This window comes from Chenopodium album, chromosome 9 (genome assembly GCF_948465745.1).
Source record: "Chenopodium album chromosome 9, dcCheAlbu1.1, whole genome shotgun sequence".
NCBI classification, from domain to species: Eukaryota; Viridiplantae; Streptophyta; class Magnoliopsida; order Caryophyllales; family Amaranthaceae; genus Chenopodium; species Chenopodium album.
Window position 1 is genome coordinate 60,646,583 of NC_137842.1, and position 23,394 is coordinate 60,669,976.

The 23,394-nt window shown below is 34.4% G+C and overlaps 3 protein-coding genes across 5 annotated transcripts; all 3 read left to right on the forward strand.

The window, feature by feature from the left end:
• Positions 1 to 900: 900 nt before the first annotated feature.
• LOC145558645 (nuclear poly(A) polymerase 4-like) lies at positions 901 to 6,828 on the forward strand. 3 transcript variants are annotated; one of them, XM_081619954.1, is made up of 12 exons: positions 907 to 1,384; positions 1,479 to 1,556; positions 2,569 to 2,676; positions 3,082 to 3,144; positions 3,240 to 3,401; positions 3,881 to 3,994; positions 4,197 to 4,259; positions 4,363 to 4,692; positions 4,792 to 4,956; positions 5,162 to 6,037; positions 6,342 to 6,418; positions 6,525 to 6,828. In XM_081619954.1, exons 1-12 carry the CDS (start codon positions 1,280 to 1,282, stop codon positions 6,547 to 6,549), a joined length of 2,166 nt encoding a protein of 721 aa, XP_081476080.1. In that variant the 5' UTR covers positions 907 to 1,279; the 3' UTR covers positions 6,550 to 6,828. The 3 variants fall into 3 exon arrangements, 2 of the variants coding, with proteins under 2 accessions (XP_081476079.1, XP_081476080.1); XR_014092591.1 differs by having other exon boundaries at positions 901 to 1,384; positions 5,162 to 6,418; XM_081619953.1 differs by having other exon boundaries at positions 906 to 1,384; positions 6,342 to 6,828.
• Positions 6,829 to 10,601: 3,773 nt separating this feature from the next.
• Positions 10,602 to 16,430, forward strand: LOC145560015 (hexokinase-1-like). The gene is made up of 9 exons (XM_081621269.1): positions 10,602 to 11,228; positions 12,128 to 12,278; positions 12,368 to 12,550; positions 14,569 to 14,643; positions 14,789 to 14,944; positions 15,047 to 15,145; positions 15,249 to 15,379; positions 15,600 to 15,681; positions 15,817 to 16,430. The coding sequence occupies exons 1-9, from the start codon at positions 10,954 to 10,956 to the stop codon at positions 16,207 to 16,209; spliced, it is 1,545 nt and encodes a 514-aa protein (XP_081477395.1). The 5' UTR covers positions 10,602 to 10,953; the 3' UTR covers positions 16,210 to 16,430.
• A 673-nt stretch (positions 16,431 to 17,103) lies between these two features.
• Positions 17,104 to 23,056, forward strand: LOC145558646 (hexokinase-2-like). Its single transcript, XM_081619955.1, has 9 exons — positions 17,104 to 17,594; positions 19,813 to 19,957; positions 20,059 to 20,241; positions 21,124 to 21,198; positions 21,292 to 21,447; positions 21,542 to 21,640; positions 21,728 to 21,858; positions 21,958 to 22,039; positions 22,609 to 23,056. The coding sequence occupies exons 1-9, from the start codon at positions 17,395 to 17,397 to the stop codon at positions 22,936 to 22,938; spliced, it is 1,401 nt and encodes a 466-aa protein (XP_081476081.1). The 5' UTR covers positions 17,104 to 17,394; the 3' UTR covers positions 22,939 to 23,056.
• The last annotated feature ends 338 nt before the right edge of the window (positions 23,057 to 23,394 follow it).

The window sequence follows — 23,394 nt, forward strand, 5'->3', positions numbered from 1 at the left end:
AATATCAACCTTTTGAAATCAAAGCATTTACATAAATTTACCCCAATCAGTCGCAAACATAAATAATACTTCGTATATTTTAAGACGAAGAGACTACACAATCAAAGTACATTACCCCCCCCCCCCCCCCAAAGTACATTACCCGAATAAATATGCAATTATAATTTTGGCAAAAGCTAATGAACGTCATGAGGGTGCTAAACAAGATAACTAAATATAGTAACATTAAATCAAAATGAACAATAATTACACCAATCGACTCGTGATTTTGTCATCCATTCCAAATTAATGCCATTTTATTAATTTTAAATGCTTACATAACACCACATGAACATTCGTTAGCAAAATCCTTATAATTTTTGATAAAAAGTTTGAACAAAGTCAAATACTCAAATATCAAGTTACTAGAGATAAATTAGCAAATTCCATAACATTTATTTAAGTTTTTTTTGGTGTTTAGAGAGCCACAATCTTGAAAAAAATTAATCCAACCCCATTCATTATTTAATCAACCATTTTAATCAAATATTTTCAAAACCTATTTCAAGATAAAAAGAGTACAAATAAAACACCGATAAATCAACCAACAACGATTGACGATATTATTTGAAAGCACCATCCTAAAAAAGGAAAGAAAAGTACAACAATTACAAACTAGATACCCGCGTAGACGTGTATAAGGATCAACAAAAAGTACGCCAAAAATCCCAACTCAATTAAAGCCGACGTTGCTAAAATCTATCTTTCCCCCTAATTTCCTAAAATCACATTAACAATATCTTTTATTTCCTTTAATTACTCCCATTATTTTTATATTTCTACCTTTTTTTATTTTCCTTTTCCGAAAATGTTACGGATTTTGAGATTTTTTTTCCTATATTAATTAATAATCTCTTCCCAAAAAAAAAAAAAATTAAATAAAAAATATCAATTGGCCGCCAAACCGATCAACCTCCCTTTTTCTCTCTCCTCTTCTTCTTCTCTCAATTGAATTGGAACCCCCTTACAATTCGTTTCTTCGTTCGATTTTTCTAGGGTTCCGATTCTTCTTAGGGTTTGATATTCAATTACTATCTCCCAATTCTCAATTTAGAATTGCGGGTTTTCTTCATTCTTTCCTAATTTGTTTGATCGTGATTGAATTTTGATCATTAGGGTTTCAATTAATTTTGAAATTCGGGTTTATTTCTTGGTTCTGAGGATAGATCATTGTGAATTTAGGGTTTGTTATTGGGAATTTGGGTGAAAATTTGAGAGAATTTTTGTTGAGTGAAGAAGGATGGGGAGTACAGAAGGATTGGTGAAGCAACTTGGAGTGACGAAGCCGATTTCTATGGCGGGACCTTCTGCTGTTGATTTGCAGAAGACTCGGGAATTGGAGAAGGTTTGTTGGTTTGATTCTTGAATTTTTAATTTTTAATTAGGGATTTTTGTTCTTGGTAATTGATTGTTGTTGATCGTTTGTATTGGAATTTCAGTTTTTGGTTAATTCTGGTTTGTATGAAAGCAAAGACGAGGCGGCGAAGAGGGAAGCGGTTTTGGCTCGCCTTAGAGAGGTATAAGAACTTAATTGATGTGTGTTGAAGTTATGTTCTTATTTCTGACATGAATTCTAGTTGATTTTGTCGAATTTGGGATTTTGTTGGTTGATTGTTGATTATTATTGTTAATTAGTTGACATTTGTATGAATGCCCTAGCCCCTAGACTTGCTGAAGTTGTAATATAAACGAGGTTGTTGTAATCATATATGAAAAGTGGATTTATTTGTTGTTTATAGTTAGATATTACTGTATGATCAAGATAATTTTTGTAGAGAATAGAGATGTGCTGAAGAGCGCGGTTAAACTAGTCTGTAAATGTTAAACTATAAATGTTAAAGTTTATCATATGTTGGTTTGTGTCAGTACTTAGTAAATCTTTAACATGGATGGAGCAGTGTATGTTTTTGTTTAATATGTAATAATTTAGAAGAGTTTACCTTTAATGTGGTCGTTAGCTTTTTAATTACCTTTCCAGTGTGATTCCTTTTATCGGTCGTTGGATTTGCTCTCTGGTGAATGGCCAGAGACAGATTATTTCCATGTTATTGTCAAGGTACTAAATTTTGTTGCCACCAGAAGCTGTAGAGATTTTCTTGTACTCTGTTGGATTAGATATATATTACCAAGCATTTATCTCAATCAAGATTAAGATTGTGTCTGTATTGGTAGAGTTCTTCTTGAACTATATTGGACTATCATATCACCAAGCATTCAACTCAATAATGATTGCGATTTAGGATTAAGATTGTTTTTGTATAGTATTATTTTACTATTGACGACAACAAGGGTATGATGGATTTTCTTTCTTTTATGCCTTCACTTTCTTGCATGACCTGTGTGGTGAGGATTGTAAGAGACTCAAAGAAAATTGTTTTTGGATGGCATTCATTACTATATGTGAATGTATCTACACTTGTTATATTTGCCTTTTCCTTACATGATATTGTGTCGTCTCCTATTTCATAGCTCTCTGATATCATGTTAATTTCTGAATTCTGAGTATTAATTCATACTTTTACTTCTCAGCTTGTCAAAGATTGGGTGAAACAACTTACTCGGCTAAGAGGGTATACAGATCAAATGGTTGAGGATGCTAATGCATTGATACTCACTTTTGGATCTTGTCGTCTGGGGGTAAGAAATCAAAGATTTTATGCTTTGGTGAAACCATTTTTAGATTGCTGCTATTGATTAATATCTGTCTGGTGAATCTGCATTTGAGGAGATTGATTATGCATTGTTGATTAAAACTCAAGTTATAGATTCTTAAAGTTTTCTTTGTCTGGTTTTTCTGATACTTCTTTTCAGAGATTTTTGATGTCGTTTATTGCGATAACTGATGATTTCATAGTTTTCTTAATGTGTCTTGTTTTGGTTTGCTATGCTGATTTATGGTATCAGTTTCTTGCTGTGATTTATTTAAGTATGCTTTCAGAAAGGAGTTATTTTTTGTATGACTTATTTTCTGACATAAATACTAATTGTTTTTTTTTTTGCATTAATTCGATTTGAAACTTATCCTTTGCATGCCCTATACAGGTGAGTGGTCCCGGAGCTGATATAGATGCTTTATGTGTGGGGCCATCATATATCAACCGAGATGTAAGTAGTTGTCTTAATTTGTGCGATTTGTTCAATTTCATTGAATTTGCTCCGGGTTTTAGCTTCTAATTGTTTTTCTACCTTGTGCTCAATAGGAGGATTTCTTTTACATTTTCCATGATATTCTGGCACAATTGGTGGAAGTGACCGAGCTTCAACCAATTCCTGATGCGCATGTACCAGTGATGAAATTTAAGTTTGATGGGATTTCTATTGATCTTCTTTATGCTAGTGTTTCCGTCTTGGTTGTTCCTGAAGTAAGTAGTACTTTGATTTTTTCACACTATAATTGGTTTAATTTTCTGTGGACTTTACATGGCTCTTATTGTGAAGTATATTTTTTCTATCCTTTTTATTTGTCCTCATGCTTTTGCTTATGGAGTTAAAAATGATGAGGTAGTGCTTGTTTTGATGCCATCCCCTTTATTTTGTAGTCAGCACTATTGAAGTTTGTAGCATGTAATTGCATAATATCTTGCGGGACTGCATTTTTTTTTGGCAAAGGGCAGTAGCAGTGTCTCTTTTGGGGTAGTTAGTTACAATATCCTATTCCAATACTAGCTGCATCTGCTTTCTTTTAGTAACATTTGATCTCCTATTGTGTACTTAGAGGATCTATTATATATATTGCTGAAGAATTGTACATTGGTAGTATTGTGATCGTTTTCTTTTCCTGTAAGTTATTATTATTAATAGTGTGACTCCAGCATGATAACTAAAATGAGCATTGTTGCAGGACTTGGATATTTCCGATGTTTCGGTTCTATACAATGTTGACGAAGCTACTGTTCGAAGTTTAAATGGATGCAGGGTTGCAGATCAAATTCTTAAGTTAGTTCCTAACATCAAGGTACACATGAAAACTCGGTTTCTTTAGCCTTGCAATGCTCTATATTCCTTCATTTTTTTTAGTTATTAATGATTTTTTGTTGTATTTTAGATTTTGTATTTTTAGTACAATATGATTATAGTCCTGGTCCACTAGCAGCTTTTATTTGCTGTTGCTTTGATCCTTGAATGATTATAAATTATAAACTATCTTCCATTTTCAGCATTTCCGCACTGCGCTTCGGTGTCTTAAGTTTTGGGCGAAAAAACGAGGTGTTTACTCAAATGTGAGTTTCTATGCTGTTCCAAGTTGCTATTGTTGATTATATTCCCAATTTAGTGTTTTTTTTTCTTCCCACTTTTGTTAATTTCATCAATCTGTTGGCTTAGGTGACTGGATTTCTTGGAGGTGTAAATTGGGCAATTCTAGTTGCTCGGGTTTGTCAGCTGTATCCAAATGCAGTACCAAGTATGCTGGTTTCTCGATTTTTTAGGGTCTTTACCCAGTGGCGTTGGCCCAACCCTGTGATGCTTTGTGAGATTGAAGAGGAAGAGCTTGGATTTCCAGTTTGGGATCCTCGTAAAAATCATCGGGACCGTACTCATCACATGCCTATCATTACTCCTGCGTACCCTTGCATGAATTCTAGCTACAATGTTTCGCCTAGTACTCTCCGGGTAATGATGGAGCAGCTCGAGTTTGGCAACAAGATTTGTCAGGTAAGGTGGTTTGAAGCCTTTTTTTTTTTAAATTTTTTTTTTAAGATCTTTCGGAAGACACTAATGTAGTTTTTTTTTTTTTTTACTTGATTATCATAGGATATTGAGCTTAACAAGGCACGCTGGGGCTCTCTGTTTGAGCCATATTTGTTCTTTGAGAGCTATAAAAACTATCTACAAGTTGACATAATTGCTGCTGATGCTGATGATTTGCGTTCTTGGAGAGGTTGGGTAGAATCCCGATTTAGACAGTTGACTCTGATGGTAAGACATTTTTGTTTTTGTCTGCAATGGAATAGTGGTGGCTTTATTGGTCTTTGCTGGGGCTTAAGCTTTATTGGTGCTTGTCAAGCTGTTTTACATTGCACACAATTGTTATTTGTTATCTTATGAATTCCAGTTGTCTCTTCTGCATTTCGTTATTGGTTTTTGTCTGAATAGGTCTTGTTTTATCTGTTGTACTTTTCAGATAGAACGTGATACTCTTGGGAAACTGCAGTGCCATCCCTGTCCACATGACTTGTTTGATCCATCCAGGCAAAGGGCTCATTGTGCATTTTTTATGGGTTTGCAAAGGAAGCAAGGCGAGGTTGCTCAGGAGGGACAGCAGTTTGATATTCGCGTAACAGTTGATGAGTTTAGGAATTCAATAAATATGTACTCTTACTGGAAACCAGGAATGGATATATATGTGTCCCATGTCCGTAAAAAGCTGCTTCCAGCTTTTGTTTTTCCAGAGGGATATAAGCGTTCTCGATTATCAAGGTCTCTAGGTGACCAGCGAGTACAAAGTTCGAGTAGTCCAAAAGATGAAGTTTATGGTGGAAGGTCTCATAAAAGAAAGTGTTCTAGTGAAGATATATCTGGGCAACCGGGGAAGCGGCGGTCCATTAGTCCATGTGGTGCTTCAGTGTCTCCTGATTCAGTGCTTCATAATTCTGGGTCTCCACTGCCAGAGTGTGATGTGACAGCTGTGGTAGATCGGGGTTCACCTCCAGGGATGGTCTCAGGGTATGTTTCAACAAATAAGAATGCGGTGTTGGATCATGATGCTAAAGATTTTGGGCTGGCTACTTCTGCCAGTACTGTCTCAGTTGCAGAAAAGTCAGATATTCCTTCTACCTCTACCTGCAGTGCTGTCTCTGTTCTTACAAGCAATGGGGTTTTCAGGGATCTTGATTCGGAACCTAAAGCAAATGAAGAGGGTGGGAAAATTAGCAGTTCTGAAGGAAGTGTAAACCAGAGTTTAATTCAAAATGATGCGTTTGAGGAAGTTTCTGGCTTGCTCACTAATGCAAAAGGTGATTTCATGAAGAGCAACGTAGCATTGCAAGATGGATATGAGGTTTTATCTTTTTACTCTTATCTGCTATTATTATATCAGTATTGGCTCCAAAATTTGTGGTTCATTGTTCTAATATTTATTATACAAATATTGGCCTTTTGCTGCTCTGTCCTCTTTCACTGTGTCAATTTCTGCAATTATGCTTATGTTTCCTTGATTATTTTAAGTTTTAACTAATAGTTTGAGCAAAAGCTGGCTGGTCACTTAACTTTTATTCTGAATTTCCTTGGTCTTTTATGTCTTGAGCTTATTATGTTTCTTTTCTGAGCTGCTTACTTGTGACTCTTGTGTTTATGTTGTGAAGACAAATGGAATAAATGGTGTAAAGTTGAAGGCAAGCATTGGAGCGGACTCGAGAACAATTCAAGATCCAGTAATAAGGCATGCTTATTTCCGATTTAGAATCCTTTTTTTTAATGTAACTTATATTCATTACAATGTTCATCTTTATATTGCTTTTGTTTGCATTTTCTGTGATAATTTTCAGGCTTAGTCTTGCTAGTACAGCTTGAAGTGGGGCAGTGTAGTAATCTGATGGACATTTGCAGAAACCTGGGTCCACAACGACTGTGCTGGCGTGAGTTTGGTGGGTGGGAGAGAAAGCCAGTTTCTCGGGTAAGTGCAATATTGTGTTGCTGGCTTTCTTCCCTTTGACTGTTTCAGGTTTGCTTGGTTGTTCGAGACAATACTACAGATGCTAGATTTAAGACGGTTTCAACTTCTGTCCTGCTGTTATTTGTGCAGTTAGTTTTGGGTTACTTAGGTGTAACTGATGAGCTGAAGTTGGAATTTTTTAAAAAAAAATCAGAAAAAAAAAAAAACTTGGAGAGAAAAATTTTAAAGGGAAAAAAAAAAAGAAAAAAAAAATTTAAGATAGAAAAAAAAAAAGAAAAAAAAAAAAATTTAAGAGAGAACAAATCAAGTAAAAAAAAAAAGGAACTTAATGTAGAAACAATGGAAGCATTGCTATTTCTGGTTTGATTGTGTTTGGCCTTTTAACTTGGGGGAAGAGTAGTGGTGCTTGTGTTGGCCTTTCAACTTGGGGGAAGAGTTGTGGTGCTCCACCTTGGACATATCTGGTTTGATGGTGTTGGCCTTTCAATTTGGTGCGTGGCGGGAAGAGTTGTGATGCTCCACCTCGGACATCTCTGGTTTGATGGTGTTGGCCTTTCAATCTGGGGGAAGAGTTATGGTGCTCTGCCTTGGACATCTCAGGGTGTGCTCCGACTTTCGGATCTCTTGGCCTTTTCTTAAACCATTTGTCTCTCAACTCAGGCCTGCCCTTTGGAGTTTGCACTGCACGAGTGGTGTTCATATTCTGGTTCGAAGTGTTTTTTTTTTTTTTTTTTTTTTTTTTTTTTTTTTTTCTTTTGAGGGGGGAGGGGAGATAGGTTGAGGTTGGTCCTATAATGATTAGTTTATAGTTTGTATTAAGCAATGTAGTCTTTCTCATTGTTTCAGACCTTACAGATTTCGTTGTTAATAATAGTATAAATTCTAAATTGTGTTCAGTCTCTATACTGGTGTATTTTTCTCTTCAGACCTTATGCATTTCAATGGATATGCTACATGAAATATGACATGTAGTTGTAGTCTTGTAATTCACTGTGTTCTTTTTAAAAAAATCCCACAAAATCCCAAGATATTTGAATTTTTTATAAACTGAATTTCCATTAATGTTAATGGAAAGCTATTATGAAAATCTTTCTTAAAAAATTAAATATGTTTATTTCGGACATCTCTTGATATTACTTGATTTAGCTGAGTCGTAACTTCAAATACTTGTTTTAGAAACCTCTTCAAATACATCGTATTTCAGGAGTTTGTAATTTTGTATGATAAATTTTGTGGAATACCACTAAATTTCTATTAATATTATGAAAATCTGCTAAATAAAAGTAAGACAAATTTGTCAAAAAAAAAAAAAAAACCCTTTTAAAAGCATCATTTTGCGAAAAAAATAACCTTTTAAAAGTTTTTTGATTAAAAAAAAACCCCACATTCATTTTTTTTTGCGAGAGGAAACCTATTCCCTTAATTGCACCAATTAACTTAATTAAACTCTAAATTCTTCTAATTAACCACCAATTAACTTAATTTACGTATTGCCGAACATGTTTTCAAATCTACATTAAGGGCCTGTTCTCATTGACTGAACTCAGCTGAACTGAGCTGAACTGAATATTTTATAAGAGAAGGAAATTAGGAGTGAAGCTGAACTGAGATGAACTGAGCTGGACTGAACTGAACTAAATTTCAACGTAAGAGAACAAACCCTAAAATTCTACTTGTGAAAATTTGACAACAAAAAAGCATTTGTGGGTGATTAAGATTCTACTGATTAAAATTTCACATCAAAAAAATTTGTGGGTAGGATGATGATTTAATTTCATCAATTAGGCCTTAGCTTCTTTGGTTGCACTTGAATAATGGGAGAAATATAAATTCATGGAAAATGTGTTTAAGAATAGTTGTTTGTTAGCAAAAATGTAGGAAGTGAAAATTCCAATGGAATTTGGAATTCCTACAAAACATGGGAACTTATTTCCCACACCCTACCTTGATCACTCAAACTTCCCACATGTATTTTGGGTGAAATTACATTATTGTCCTTAAAATTTTGGAAAAGTAGGTCAAGTTATAATAATACACTGCCACACTGGTATTACATAAGTTAACCAAACAAAACATAGAAAACTAAATCATGGGAAATACGATTTCTTATATGTCAACCAAACACAATTTCAGATATTTCCTAGGCAATAAAATTTTCCATAAATTGTAACTTTTTATAGTCATTTAATTCCAATATACAACAAAACGAGACCTTATATATTTTTTTTATCCATTTTATATTTTACAACGAGTATAAAACATCAATGACAACTCCAAAACGACAATAAGCTGATCTTCACTATTCTAATTATCCTTTTTAATCTCTTGCTTTTCATTTTTTTGTCATAGTCCTTAATAGCTTTATTATGATTAAATATTGTACTAGTACTCTTTTCATTCATCTAATTGTTCTAGTACTATCTTCACTAATCTCTTGGTTCCTCCTTTTGCTAAGCAGATCAATGATGCTGATCATCCACCTCGTCCGGGTAGTCTCTTTGGTGTTCTCCTGTCGCGGTGCTGGATGTCTACTTGTGTTGCGCTTCATTGCTTTTGCTGTAGTTGTTCTACTAACAGTTTGTATTATAGTTTCTTTCCAAGTGTTGTCTTAGTAGTTCACCTTTGTAATAAGTCTTTCTTTTATTACTCTTCCATTAGTACCATATTTTGGGTTCCTTTTGGTTATGATGGGAAGAGTAATGCTTTTGTTGTAATGGATGTTTTAAGCCTAACGGGCAGTAATATATGAATCTTCTTTTGTGTTAAAAAAAATTGTTTCACTTTAAATTTAATATATGAAATTACATGTACAACTTTAATCGTACTTGTTGTAACATAAAACATGCAACCATATAAAAAGTTAACATTCAAAAGTATCAAAAATTGAATGTTACTTGTAAACCATTGTTAGAATTCATTGATTGAGAGTACAAAATGATCACAAAAAAAGGATATATGATACTTGTATAGAAGTAATACAATTTTTAGAACACATTTACGAGGAAATTCAAGTTAATCAACATGATAAACATTTTCAGATATCACTTAGGAGGTATTAATGACATTTCCTCCATTAAGTGATGGGTATTGACGTATTGTGGTACATTTACCAGGCATGATTGTGACTAATGCCACGTTAGAATGCTTCATCAACAAACGCAGTTAACAATCTCCTTCCTCCATCTTCCATTCAAAATGTGTTCTTCTTCCATCAACTTCAATGGTCAATGGAGCACATGGCCGTATTTACCCTTTGGGGTTGACCATGCCCTAAATTTTTTCGTTTAATTTGGTGGTGGAAGGAGGGTGGAGATTGGGGAGGGGAGGAAACTTCACTGGTGGTGTCGGTACCCTTCAGTTAGTATGACTCCATCTAGCTAAATTTTATCACTGTAAATAAGCTAATGCTTCCAACAAAGGTTGATGAATGGAGTAGGGACTGCCGATATGAGTACAAGATAAACAAATAACGTTTATCTTGAAGATCAATGGGGGGCGATCTCCTTATTTACTAAGAGTTCAATGAAAAACATGTTAGCCATTCACTTTCCACAACACTTGTCTATTTCACAAGTGAGATTTGTTAAGGGGTTACTAGTCTTACAATTTCACATGATGAATTATTTAGAATTTTCATATTCACAAGTTGCCATTTTTTTGGTATCAAAGCATCTAAGTAACAAAAATAAAAAGTCAAATAAAAGAGTCAAAGTATAAACGAGCCTTTAAAAAATCACAAAAAATAAAACTCATGCAACACACGTGATATAACTCATTTTACTGAGTTCGATGACTAACAGGTTAACCATTTAATCTTACTCTTACTCTAAATCTCTAATAACAAGATTAGAATTTGTTAATAGTCTTATTACTATTGTTGATTCCTCATCAAATTGTATATTTGTATGGGTTGTCCTCTGGCATTGAACTAAGTTACCCAGTTGTGCAAGAAAATAAAGCAGGTAATAAGAGCAATCCTCAAAGTCAAGCAAAGATCCAAATCATTCTTCTCTCCAATCACTATCTTTCCTTTTTCTGACGGACCAATCACCTTCAATTTTTCATTAAAAACTTCCTTTAAAAATTCCAGAATAATATCATATCTTCACTCTTTCCAAAAAAAATTGGATTTTTTGGATTGGTGGGGTTATGGGTGTTATTCTCTTGAAATTCTAAATTCTGGGTGTTTAAATTTCAGAGTTTTTAAGATTAGATAGTACATAATTGGGTAAATTCTGGGTGTTTTCATTTCAGAATCTTTGAGATAATTAGATAATTGGGTATTTGGGATTTTGGGGAAGATGGGTAAAGTGGTGGTTGTGGTGGCGGTGGTGGGAGTTGCGGCGGTTTGTGCGGCGGCAGGGGGGTTGATTTTGAGCCGTCGGATGAAAAAAGGGGCGAATTGGAGACGTACGATTGAGATTTTGAGGGAATTTGAGGAGAAATGTGGGACCCCAGTTGAGAAATTGAAGCAAGTGACTGATGCTTTGATCAAGGAAATGAATGCTGGACTTGCTTCTGATACTGCTGGTCGTGTGAACATGCTTGTTAGTTATGTTGATAATCTTCCTACTGGGTAATTTTCTGCAACATTTTTAGTCAATTGCTAGTTATTCAATAATAAACTTGATTTGAAAGTGTAATTTAATGGAAAATTTTGCTCTTGTTCTTGTTATTTGATCATGATTGAATCACATTATTACTTATGTGCTATTTTTTTTAGATGTTTAGTTAATTTTTAGTTGTGCGCGGAGACACAAGGGCAGTGATGTAGACGGAATTTAGTAACTTTCTTACTTGGGGGAGGGGGGGGGGGGGGGGGGGGTGGGGGGATACTGGTACAGTATAGGTGAGTGAATTCCTGCCTACTATGGGAAGTGGAAACTCATAAGAAGCTCCATTCCCTATTCCCCAAATTTATTTCAACCAAACAACTCACCTACCTTGTGATCCCAAGGTAGTCTCAATGTCTTATCTGTCTTGTTTTTAAATGTCAACCGAACAACCAGTAATTGAACTAGTTGCCATCCGCTCATATTGATTATTATTCATTTTGTTGTGTATAGAGTTACAAAGGTGTTGATGTAGACGGGATATTATAACAGATCATGGGTACCAATCCCACATGATATTATAATATCATCATTTTGGTTGATTGTGATGATGTTAGTCTTATCGAAGTATGATTTTTGTAATTGTGTGTATGGTGAAAGTGTCTTGCTTTGGTAGTAAATGAGTTACTGGGTTATTTAATATTTAAAAGACTTCAACAGACTGAACCATGAAGAATTAGGATTAAAATGAATTCTAGTGAATTTAAAGCTAGTTTGCATTTTACTGTGAATTAGGTGCCAGGAAATTCAAGTTTTATGGAAGTGGCTAATTTTACAAGTATCTTTGATGACTGAATGTTTTAAGTTTATTTCTAGAGCTTTGTTCTTATCATGTGTTGCCTTTTTCCCTCGGTGCAATCAGGGATGAGGAGGGTCTATTCTATGCATTGGACCTTGGTGGAACTAATTTTCGTGTTCTTCGGGTTCAGTTGGGTGGCAAGGGTGGTGGTATAAAGCACCAGGAATTCGCAGAAGTTCCAATCCCTATGGAATTGATGATTGGAACGTCAGATGTGTGTGATTCTGTAACTGTTGTATGTCACATTTTGATACTATTAATTTGTTAGATTTATCCATACTGACAAATAGCTATGGATGACAGGATCTTTTTGGTTACATTGCAAGTGAACTTGCGAAATTTGTTGCCCAAGAAGGTCAAGAGTTTAGCCTACCTTCTGGTAGAGAAAGGGAGCTCGGATTTACATTTTCATTCCCTGTAATGCAAACATCCATTGACTCTGGAACTTTGATCACATGGGCAAAAGGCTTCTGTATAGATGATACGGTAACTTTACTATCTAATACTGTCATTGCCAAAATTTCGATATTGGTTAATTTTATGAAAATGTGCAATTCTGTTTGAAACTAGTATGGGTCTACTTTAGTTCTATAATAGTATTGGCATATTCCTGAAGTTTTGAGGTGTGAATGACGTATGAGAACTTTCTAGCTTGTGAGTGGTCGTTTAAGCCTGTTTACACTTTTAGTGCATGGGAATGTAGCTTGTTTTAGAGACTGTGATTTTAATGTATGATGAGTATTGGTCATCTGACCCTTTTTTAAAAGGAAATAATAAGATTGAGAGTTGTAAGTATGCATTATTAAGCAAAAAGCACTAGTGCACAACTTGCACATGGTGTTTCTTGTGTCTGTATTCCGTAATTTATACTCACCTAAGCCCCTTTCTTTGTAGCCCGTGACTATCATGTCCCTGGGATAGCTGAACAATCATGGTGTTATCTCATGATTATATTTTACAAGGGAAGTCAGGGGAAAACAACTCCAGATGGAGGGATTTATCTGATACAAATACCCAAACTCCTTTTATTAGAAATGAAAATTGTGACCGAAAACCTAGTGTACGTTAAGCATATAGCAAGGAAGTTACAAACGGTTTAAGGATCTTTGAATTTTGGCATATGAAAGGGTCAAAAATATTGTCTCTCTGTAGTCATGTTTGGGTCATTGCATTTCATTCTGTTACTCTTACATGGAAATCGTATTTATTAAGAAACAAAGAAGGAAATAGTAACAGAATTTTCAGCAGCTACCTGTTCCTTTGGCCACCCTTTCCCTTTTAGAGACGTTGAGAATAGTTTGTCAATTGTCATTAAATGTAAAAACACAAGGAATCAACTTTGGTCCTATTTTTTCTGTCAAATATTCTCATACACAAGTTTGGTGTAGTTTCAAACCAACTTCACTTCTTACCAACCTTTGGTGCCATTCCCAGATGGCTACTTGACCTAACCTCTTCCCCTTCTTTCATGTCTGCTTGAGAGAGCAAATGTGAAAGTCAATAAGTGAAGAGGAATTGTAGTAGTCTCAATCAACTTACTCTCCAATTACATGTAATATGATAATCTTTCTATTCTTGTTTCCAAAGAATGCAATCTTGACCTTCAATGGTGATACTTGTGGATCAGGGCTTGTATTAATCAGCATAAGAAGATTTTGGTCAAAGTTCTGGATACATTATGGAAAAATCAAACTTCCATTGAATGTAAATTAATAATAGGTTTGGGGAAGACATTCTTGTAGCATTGAAAATGAAGTTTAAAATCTGTACATAACAGATATTCCCTTTTCTTTTTTTGAGATTGAGAGAGGGAGAGTTTGGGGGGCTGTGCTAGAGATTTGGGATCAGAGCTTTGGGGGCTGTGAGCCTGTGATAGTGATTTGAAATAGAGAAATATGTTGATTGTTGAGTTCTTGTGTGATGCATTCAGTGTCTTGAGCTCTTTCCTGGATTCTGATTCTTGACTGTTAGTGCTAGATTCAGAATATTCCTACATATGTCCGAGCTTTCTAATAAGTAGTTTCTTAGCCGGTTATTTGGTCAGAAGCTATGAGGTCCTTGATTCAAAAAGGGCATGTATTGAGATTCTGAATTTGTACAAGTTTGTTGAGATGCTATCTTGGCAAGAGATGATAAGAGGCACCTGCTTAGTGATACTTGGGGAATATCTGTTCTTAAGTCTCCATCAGTGAAGATGAAACTATAAGTGCTTGCACTTTATATTTGTTGTGAAGTAGCAAATGATGATTGCCAATCGAATTAAGGATCAAAAGTAATCCTCTTTGTTAGCAGGGGTACTTCTGATCAACCCCTTGCCCCCGTGATGTTGTAGTTCTGCAAAGTTAAGATCCATTCTTGTTGCCTTGTGCAACCTTGTCAGTTGGCTAACAAATGTTCTATATTTCTCTGACAACTGACGTGTACTATTTAATTTATAATTTTTTTACTTTTGAAAACTTATCTGGATATATATGTTTGTTGACTTCTGTCTGTTGCTATCATAGGTTGGTAAGGATGTAGCTGATGAGTTGGCAAAATCATTGAAGAAACAAGGTGTTGATATGCATGTCACAGCTTTGGTAAGCTTAAATCTGCATGTGGCTATTCTGCTCACTCAAAGTACTGTCTTATAAAAGTGAAACTTTTTTACAAACCTCTTCAGAAACCTCTTTCTGATTATCATTTCTGCATTTTAGATACGCTGATCCACATTATAAAAACTAGGTTAATGATACAGTTGGTACACTAGCTGGAGGTAGATTCTCAAACAAAGATGTCGTTGCTGCAGTGATATTGGGCACAGGAACAAATGCAGCATATGTGGAACGTGCAGAAGCGATACCTAAATGGCATGGTCCACTACCAAAATCAGGAGAGATGGTACATAATTGGCATCAATTATTTATCTTGGTTGTGTTATTAAAGATTTAGGATAAACCGGCATGGTCATATCTTAAGAAATTTAACAATGTTGTGCTGCAGGTTATCAACACGGAATGGGGTAATTTTAAAATATCACATCTTCCATTGACAGAATATGATAAGGCCTTGGATTGTGACAGTCCCAACAGTGGTGAGCAGGTGGTTGCTTAAATATTCATTTCATCTACCATTTACACTTATAAATCATGAGTGTTTGCAATGCTGTTACTGACTTTTTGTATCTGTATAATGATTTTGCTAGACTTATGAAAAGATGATATCTGGAATGTATTTGGGTGACATTGTACGTAGAGTTTTGTGCCGAATGGCTGAAGAAGCTTCCTTCTTTGGTGATACCATCCCTCCAAAATTGCGGATTCCATTCATCTTAAGGTATGATTAATGTTTGCTGAATACTGAAACAATAATACATCATTTCTTGTCTTCTCCCCTTCAAAGAATCTTCAATATTTCTGTCATACAGAAAACTGGACAAATTCCTAGTCCTTTCATCTTTCATTTTTAAGCTGGAATAAAGGATTTTTTTTTAAAAACATTGCCATAAAAAGGAATTTTAAAAGTTATGGAGAACTAATCGAATGTGTGATTGCAGGACACCTGACATGTCAGCTATGCATCATGATTCATCACCTGATCTCAGCATCGTAGGATCCAAAATGGAGGAAATTTTAGAGGTATTATTTTTATTTCGATTTGTAATCAAGAATATCTTAGTATATACATACAAGTAGTATATTTGGATAAGCTCTGGTCAAACCCCATTTTTCTCTTACATCATGAATGACTGTGATCTTTAATTTGACCTTCAGATACCAACCATTTCCCTCAAGAAAAGAAAAGTTATACACGAGCTCTGCAGAATTGTGGCAACACGTGGGGCCCGTCTTGCTGCAGCAGGCATTTTGGGGATTTTGAAGATGTTGGGAAGAGATACACTGCCTAGCAACAAGGAGAAGCAAAGGACTGTCATAGCCATGGATGGTGGATTATACGAGCATTACACTGAATTCCGGGAATGCTTAGAGGAAACGTTGAAAGAGCTTGTTGGGGAACAAGTCTGGGAAAACATCTCCATCGAGCATGCTAATGATGGTTCTGGAATCGGAGCTTCCCTACTAGCTGCTTCTCATTCGCGCTACCTTGAAGCCAAGGAAACTCAAGAAGATATTGTAGTTGTTCCTAGGGCTTCAACACCTCAGTAAATTCTCTATTCTGTCACATGTATTAGTCCTCTCAGTATATAATGAGCTTCTGGATGAGTTCATAACCTGGGAAATGGAGTACATTTGAGTGAAAGTTCATGCTTAATTTTTTAAATAAAATAATAATTAAATAATAATTAAAAAAAAAAGAAGTTTCCTAATGTTTTGAGAAGCTCTATTACTGTATTATCTTATCTAATCATGCAATTAATTTCATTCCATGAAATAAAAAGCCCTTGAGGCACTACAGTCTTTCCTGATTTGTGTTGTTGAAAAATTGAGATCTTACAAGGATGAAAAAGTCAATATTCAAACAATTTGATGACAAGGCGTCTCGTTGGATTATCCATGTCATAATTATTGCCTATCTAGCTTTTTGGTTATAATCAATGTCAACTAGAATTAATTAAATTGTTTCAAAAAAAAAAACTAGAATTAATTAAATTAATCAATATCAATTAACAAACAGTAGATGTCATGGATCGTGTTCGGTAATTTTTAAATTGAATACGGCCATATTCGTTAATTTTCAAATTGAATATAGAGTACAATTTTATTCATATGCTTGGCATATACTATGCTACCCTTTCTCAGTTTCTTAATAACTTTATTTTGATTTTGAATCGTGTTGATTCAATAATTTAAACGTCGATAATCCAATATGCAATAATAATACGGACTAGGAAGTAGGGAGTAATAAAACAAAAGTCATACAACAAATCAACAACATAAGTAGCCAAAAAAAAAACATGGAGAATAAAAACAACATAAGTAGCCAAATAAGGAGACTAGAGGATAGAGTTTTTTTTTTTTTTGAGAACGACTAGAGGATAGAGTTGATATTTCATAAACGGTCACATTCTAATTAGTTACCAAATACGTGTAGTTGTATTTTTCTCTAACATGGTTTTTTTGGCAGCCGCCATTTTCAACCTTTGTTTCTGCCAAAAAGCCACAGATCTAGACTTTATATTATACATCATTTTCAATACAAACTTGTCAACAACTCCATGCCAGTTGCCACCGTTTTGTATTAATAATAATAATTTTCATCCGATAGCCCAAAACTGGTTACTTATACATATAATTGATTAACACTACCAAATTTCTGTTAATTCATTCACAAAAATTAGAAAGAGAGAGAGAAATAAAAAGAGGGATTTTTCAGAAAGATTAAAAGGAATAATGGGTAGTTGTGAAAATGTAAAAAATGGTGAAAAATTGGTGGAAATGGTGAAAAAAATAGAAGAGGAATTCTGGGTACCAGTTGAATTGCTGAAAGAGTTGAGTGATGATATGGTGTTGATGATGCAGAAAGGTCTAGAAGATGAAGAATCTAGCTCTATTAAGATGCTTGTTTCTTATGTTGATTCTCTCCCTTCTGGGTATCTTTCCTTTCTTCAATCTTCTCTTTTCAATTATTTTTTGTTTTTTTTTTTTTACATTACATTGATGATGAAATGTTATTAGCTTATTAATGATATTATGGATTATTGTTTTTCATATGTGAAATTGACATTGACCCCAAAAGAAAATACTTTCAAATGGTGTGTGTCTGTGTGACAATGTATACAAATTAAACAAAATAAGTTAAAAGGAAAAATTTTCCGAAATGATTCTACCTTTGAGCGAATTGGATATAAAGTTCGGATTATTTACAAATAAGCCAAAGGTTTTTCCTAAGTTGAAATGTAACATGGTCTTGTGAATTGTGACATCGTTTATTGTGTATCTACACTCTGAATACACTAGCTAACGATGTTTAAATTTAATGTTTATTTAAAAATCTTCAAATGAGGTTTTTTTTTTTTTTTTTTTTTTGAATCACCTAAAATTTTGTGTTTTGAAGATTTACTGCACGCTTAATTTTGGGTGATTGCTCATGCTATGATGACAAAGCATGACATTATAAAGATTGTCAAACAATTTTAGTTATTCAATATTATTATTAATTTTTTTATGAAGCATACTGTACTATTATAGAATTTAGACCCTTAACGGTTGATATTTTATAGCTTAGATTATAACATATCATGAACCATACACTGGTGCTCTTGTGTTTCAGACTTTTTTATATGGTGGACCATATTATTTTTCTATGTTCATATGATGTCCAATATATATTTGATGGTTAATTGCAGGCAACCTTTGTTGGTAATCTAATTGAATTTGATTGCTTTTCGCCGCCTAAACTCTTTAACACCATCAATCATTTTCCAATAATTATATACAAAGATTCCATTACTCAATGGCCATATATTTCTGTCATTTGTTTAATTGTTACCCTGTAGTTTCCAGAATATGTCATCAATGATTTTTTTGGCCATGTGAGGTTGTGATGTGAGTATGAATGTATGATACACAATATACTCCCAAGTTTAGGATTCGATTTGCGTCTAGAGGATGTTAGGGAAATGATACAAGATTTGCCTTATAAATTGAGGTCAATAATCAAAGGGTATCATGTGAATTTTAGCAAATCTATGTCCATCTTTTGGAAAAGCCAAAATACAAGGACATCATATGTAATGTTCCTGTTAATAGGTAAAAATATTCATTATTCTATATATGACGAGAATAATGTTAGATGAGTCTCTTTTGTCCTCTATTCTAATTTTAGAGACAAGGTTCTAGCAAATGTGGACCAAATAGGATTAAATTATGAGGTTTACTTAATTTGCTTGGTAATTAAGTGATTGCATATGCTTGTTAACTATTGGAAAACATAATAAATCATCAACAAGCTGCAATGCCATATATCAATGATTTTTAATGATGTAAGCCTCCTAAGTCCTAAGTAAGGTCTTCAGATGATGATTGTGTGGGACTTAGCCACTTAGGTACTAAACTAGTTGCATCATTGCTTCTGTGGCTCTTGGTGATTGTGTGGGACTCGGGTACTAAACTAATCGCATCATTGCTTTTACAACTCTCTATAACTCAACCTAGCAACACCTACTAACCTACCCCTCATACCAGCAAATGTTTAATACTAAATAATGTATTTGTTATATTTAGTCTCAAATAGTTAACAATTCCATTTGCTGTGCGGTAAGTGGGTAGATAATAGGTCAGTGACTGTCTTTTAGGCACCGTTTCATATTATAATTGCTGCCATCTGATACAAAGCGTAGCCGAATGAATACTTCAGATGTCTCATTTTTATGACTAATGTTGAAAGGAAAAAAAAAAAAAGTAGAATGATTTAAAGTGTTTAAAATGCTTAAGTTTAATACTTTAATCTCGATGAACCTATGACTACGTAGAAAAGTAATAGATATGGTGTATATAATATTATAATTCATATAAAATAGTAATAGTAATTGTGAAATGAAAAGTACATTTAAAGCTGGATAATCCAAGGTAAGATTTGAAACAATTATAGTAAGAACAGGCAGTACAAAGTTGCTAACACAGTATGTACTTGTTAAAATGGCTGTCATGTTGCTATGCTACACTCCTCATAAATTCAATTTTCTGATACAAAGTATTTGATTTACAATGTTAACGATTTCTGTCTCCCTTGCTGTTTGATACTGTATGCCTGTATGTACTATGTAGTAATGTAATGTGAGTGGTGTTATTGTGGCTGTTGCCTTTCAGCCATGAAGAGGGATGCTTTTATGCATTGGACTTGGGTGGGACAAACCTTCGTGTAATGCAAGTTAAATTGCAGGGAAATAGGACTATTGAACTAAAAGCCGAGTCTTATATGGTGCCTCCTAAGATAAAGATTGGGAAATTACATGTAAGTGAAATCAGTTTCCCTTCTCTTTTGGAGGGAATTGTTTGATTTAAATTACTATAAGTTCTATTATCTCAGACATTGACGTTTAGTTCTGATCTCAGGAACTCTTTGATTATATTGCGGAAAAAGTTTCACATGTTTTTGAATCGGTAAAAGCTGATTTTGATACTGTTCCTGGTAAGAAGAGGGAGCTTGGGTTTACTTTCTCATTCCCAGTGCACCAAACAAAGATCAACTCTGGAACTCTCCTTGATTGGACAAAGGACTACGATGCAAAAGATGCTGTAAGTCTCTTATGCCTTTTTGTACGTTCCAATGTACCATGTTCAGCTACATGCATTTGGCTGAAAGGCTGTAAATATGAAATGTCTGGCATTAGAAATACTAGCAAATGAGATTAGAATGTGGCAGAAAAGTAAAGTCAATAATATATTTTCTGGACACAGTTTTTTTTTCCTGAAGCAATGTGGCCGTATAATGCATTTTGAAATGTTGCGTCATGCTTTTTATGTAGCCTAAAGTCTAAGAATTATCCAAGCATGCCCCAGCTTCTACTTCTACAGCCAGTTTGACACAGTCATAAATCTAGGGAATTTATATCAATTTTTATGTGGAATGTTCCATGTGAGTGCTTTTGATCATGCTTCTCTATAAACAAGCATGAAGTATGTGTTATTCACTGGTCTGCATTAGTCTAGCAATAACAGTTATAGGTGATGGATCTGGTATGAGTTTCAGGTCCCTGGACTTCTATAGTGGTATCTCTGTCGGTATATTTTGTCTGAAACTGTCTGAAAAATCCTAGTTTATATGTAGTAACTAGTTGAAAGCTTGTAACTTTTAAGTAGTAAGTTCCTTGGATAAGATAAAATTAAGAAGGAAGTGTATTTTGGGCATGCATGGCCTATTGGTACACGTTTGCTTTCATATATCTACTTTGTAGTTCTTCACTGCTTGCATTCGAATTTTATATATGGGTCCTTAAATGTGAAAATCATAGTTGTAGACTGAATAGTAACTAATTGCATCATTGAGGGGGATGACTCGGCACAGAGAGCTTGATAGTTCTATACTTCTATCCCATCCATTATTTTATTTTTATTCATCCAATATTTGCTTGGTTCATGAGCATTTGAATTGACATTTGATCAACTTAAACTGATTAGATTGGCAAAGACATGGTGAAGGAGTTGTCAAAGGCTTTGGAGAAACGGGCTATTGATGTAAATGTGACTGCTTTGGTAAGTTAAAATACTACTTTTATCAGTCTAATTTTTCTGTCAAAATTTTCTTTTCCGAACTTCAGAAGTTGCTAACTTCTATATGGTTACCAGCTCAATGATACTGTTGGAACTTTGGCCGGAGGTCGATTTTACAACAAAAATGTTGTTGCAGCCGTGATTTTGGGTACCGGTATGAATGCTGCTTATGTAGAACAATCCGAACGCATTGTGAAGCCATATGGTCTTCCACCAAAATCAGGACAAATGGTAACTTTACCTTCATTTTCCTGAGTTTTACTTTACAAAAAACTGTGTTGATCTTTGTAATGAGATGTTGGTTGTTTTGGGTATTAAAACATAGGTTATCAACACGGAGTGGGGCAATTTCAATTCTTCTCTTCTTCCTTTAACTGACTATGATCGTGCATTAGACAGTGATAGTCCGAACCACCACAAGCAGGTGATTGTTATAGTAAGCGTATTTTGATGATCAAATAATTGGTAATCTTGCATCTGCTGAGGAATTCAAATCAACATTATGTTTCAGATCCTAGAAAAGATGCTTTCCGGTAGATATTTGGGAGAAATTGTGCGGAGAATTTTGCTAAATTTAGCTGATGATGCAGCGCTTTTTGGTGACATTGTTCCTCCAAAACTTCGTCAACCTTATGTTTTGGGGTATGTGTGAGAAATGCAATCAATTTTTTTTGTGGACAAATTTTCATCTTATTTTGTTGCAACATATTTTTGAGGTCTAATACACTGTGGTTAATGCAGGACGGATGTTGTTTCCGCTATGCACGGTGACAAGTCCACAGACTTGAGTGTGGTTGGGAAAAGCCTACAGCAGGTTTTAGAGGTATGTATACTTATACTAGTATATTCATTCTAGTTTTGTAAAACTGATTTCCCTGAGCATGTTCACCTTTGTTACTGTTACTGCAAGTCATTCATTCATCTTTCTGTACCATACTGGACATGATGTGACCACATCATATTAAAGCAATGTTTAGGTAATTCGTTTTTCTATTTGAAAAATCTGAACATGCGAAAACTTATTTAGATTGGTAAATTGAACTTAGTAGCCCTTACCTGAACTATATTTTTGCTGATAATTGTGTTTATTAAAGTACTTCAATAAAATATAAAATTTTTGTGATATTGAAGCATTGAGTTTTAATTAATGTATATCTTATTTATGTATCTCAATACTTCAATATCACAAAATTTTCTGTATTCTATGTTTAACTGTCAAAAACGATCAAGCGAAAGGTTGGTTTTGTCTGCTCAGTAAACAGATTGATTTTGTGCATATTAACTTTAATTTGTTTGGAGAAATTAGATTATGTTTGTAATCAAAAGATGCAAATGAAATAGGATTCTTCCACTATCTAACTCCATTATGATAATCATTTCTTTGAAATTTAGGTAACTAATATATCCCTGGAGAAGAAGAAGGTAGTTGTCAAGATATGTGAAACTGTTGCTACACGAGGTGCTCGACTTTCAGCTTTTGCAATACTGTCCATCCTTAAGATGCTAGGCAAAGACAAAACAAGTGCAGGGGAAACTGTAGTTGCTATAGATGGGTCATTGTTCGGGAAATACGAAGAGTTCAAACTTTGCTTACAGAAGACTCTTGCAGATGAATTACTCGATGAAGAAGTGTCAAAGATGGTTGTTCTTAGACAGTTCAAAGATGCCTCAGGCATCGGTGCTGCTGTAGTTGCTGCTTCACACTCGATTTACGATTTATAATACTAGCATTTGTTTGGTGGGTTTAGTCTAGTATATATTTATGCTGTTCAATAATTCTTGCTGTTAATTGTAACAAAAAATTTCTTTTTACAATTTAAACCATTATTTCCCCAGATTAGTGAATGCAATGCAGTTATCTTTAACTTGATAACTTATCAAATTCGTGTATGAGTATGTGATTGTGAAAAAAAAAAAAAAAAGCTTTCATATTTGGACAAGCTCCCTCTAAATGTTTTTATGCATTGATCCCAGTAGACTTCTGGTTTGTAACTCGGTTAAACTTATTTTTACCGAATATTATTCTTTTTAAGACGAAAGAGGCCAAATAAGGCCTAAGTCTTTGTTTAATGTTTTTGTTGCATGAATTTTGCAGCCACCATCTTCCATCCTTTGTTTTTGCCGCCCCATTAATATAATTTCATGCAGTTGCCATTTTTTAATTACAATACATCCAAA

Coding starts and splice junctions, on each gene's coding strand:
- LOC145558646 (XM_081619955.1), top strand. CDS start 17,395: ATGGGTAGTTGTGAAAATGTAAAAAATGGTGAAAAATTGGTGGAAATG. Junction 21,448..21,541: donor CACCAAAATCAGGACAAATG/GTAACTTTACCT, acceptor ATTAAAACATAG/GTTATCAACACGGAGTGGGG. Junction 22,040..22,608: donor GCCTACAGCAGGTTTTAGAG/GTATGTATACTT, acceptor TTTGAAATTTAG/GTAACTAATATATCCCTGGA.
- LOC145558645 (XM_081619953.1), top strand. CDS start 1,280: ATGGGGAGTACAGAAGGATTGGTGAAGCAACTTGGAGTGACGAAGCCG. Junction 4,693..4,791: donor TTGGCAACAAGATTTGTCAG/GTAAGGTGGTTT, acceptor TGATTATCATAG/GATATTGAGCTTAACAAGGC. Junction 6,038..6,341: donor CATTGCAAGATGGATATGAG/GTTTTATCTTTT, acceptor TATGTTGTGAAG/ACAAATGGAATAAATGGTGT.
- LOC145560015 (XM_081621269.1), top strand. CDS start 10,954: ATGGGTAAAGTGGTGGTTGTGGTGGCGGTGGTGGGAGTTGCGGCGGTT. Junction 14,945..15,046: donor TACCAAAATCAGGAGAGATG/GTACATAATTGG, acceptor GTTGTGCTGCAG/GTTATCAACACGGAATGGGG. Junction 15,146..15,248: donor GTCCCAACAGTGGTGAGCAG/GTGGTTGCTTAA, acceptor TGATTTTGCTAG/ACTTATGAAAAGATGATATC.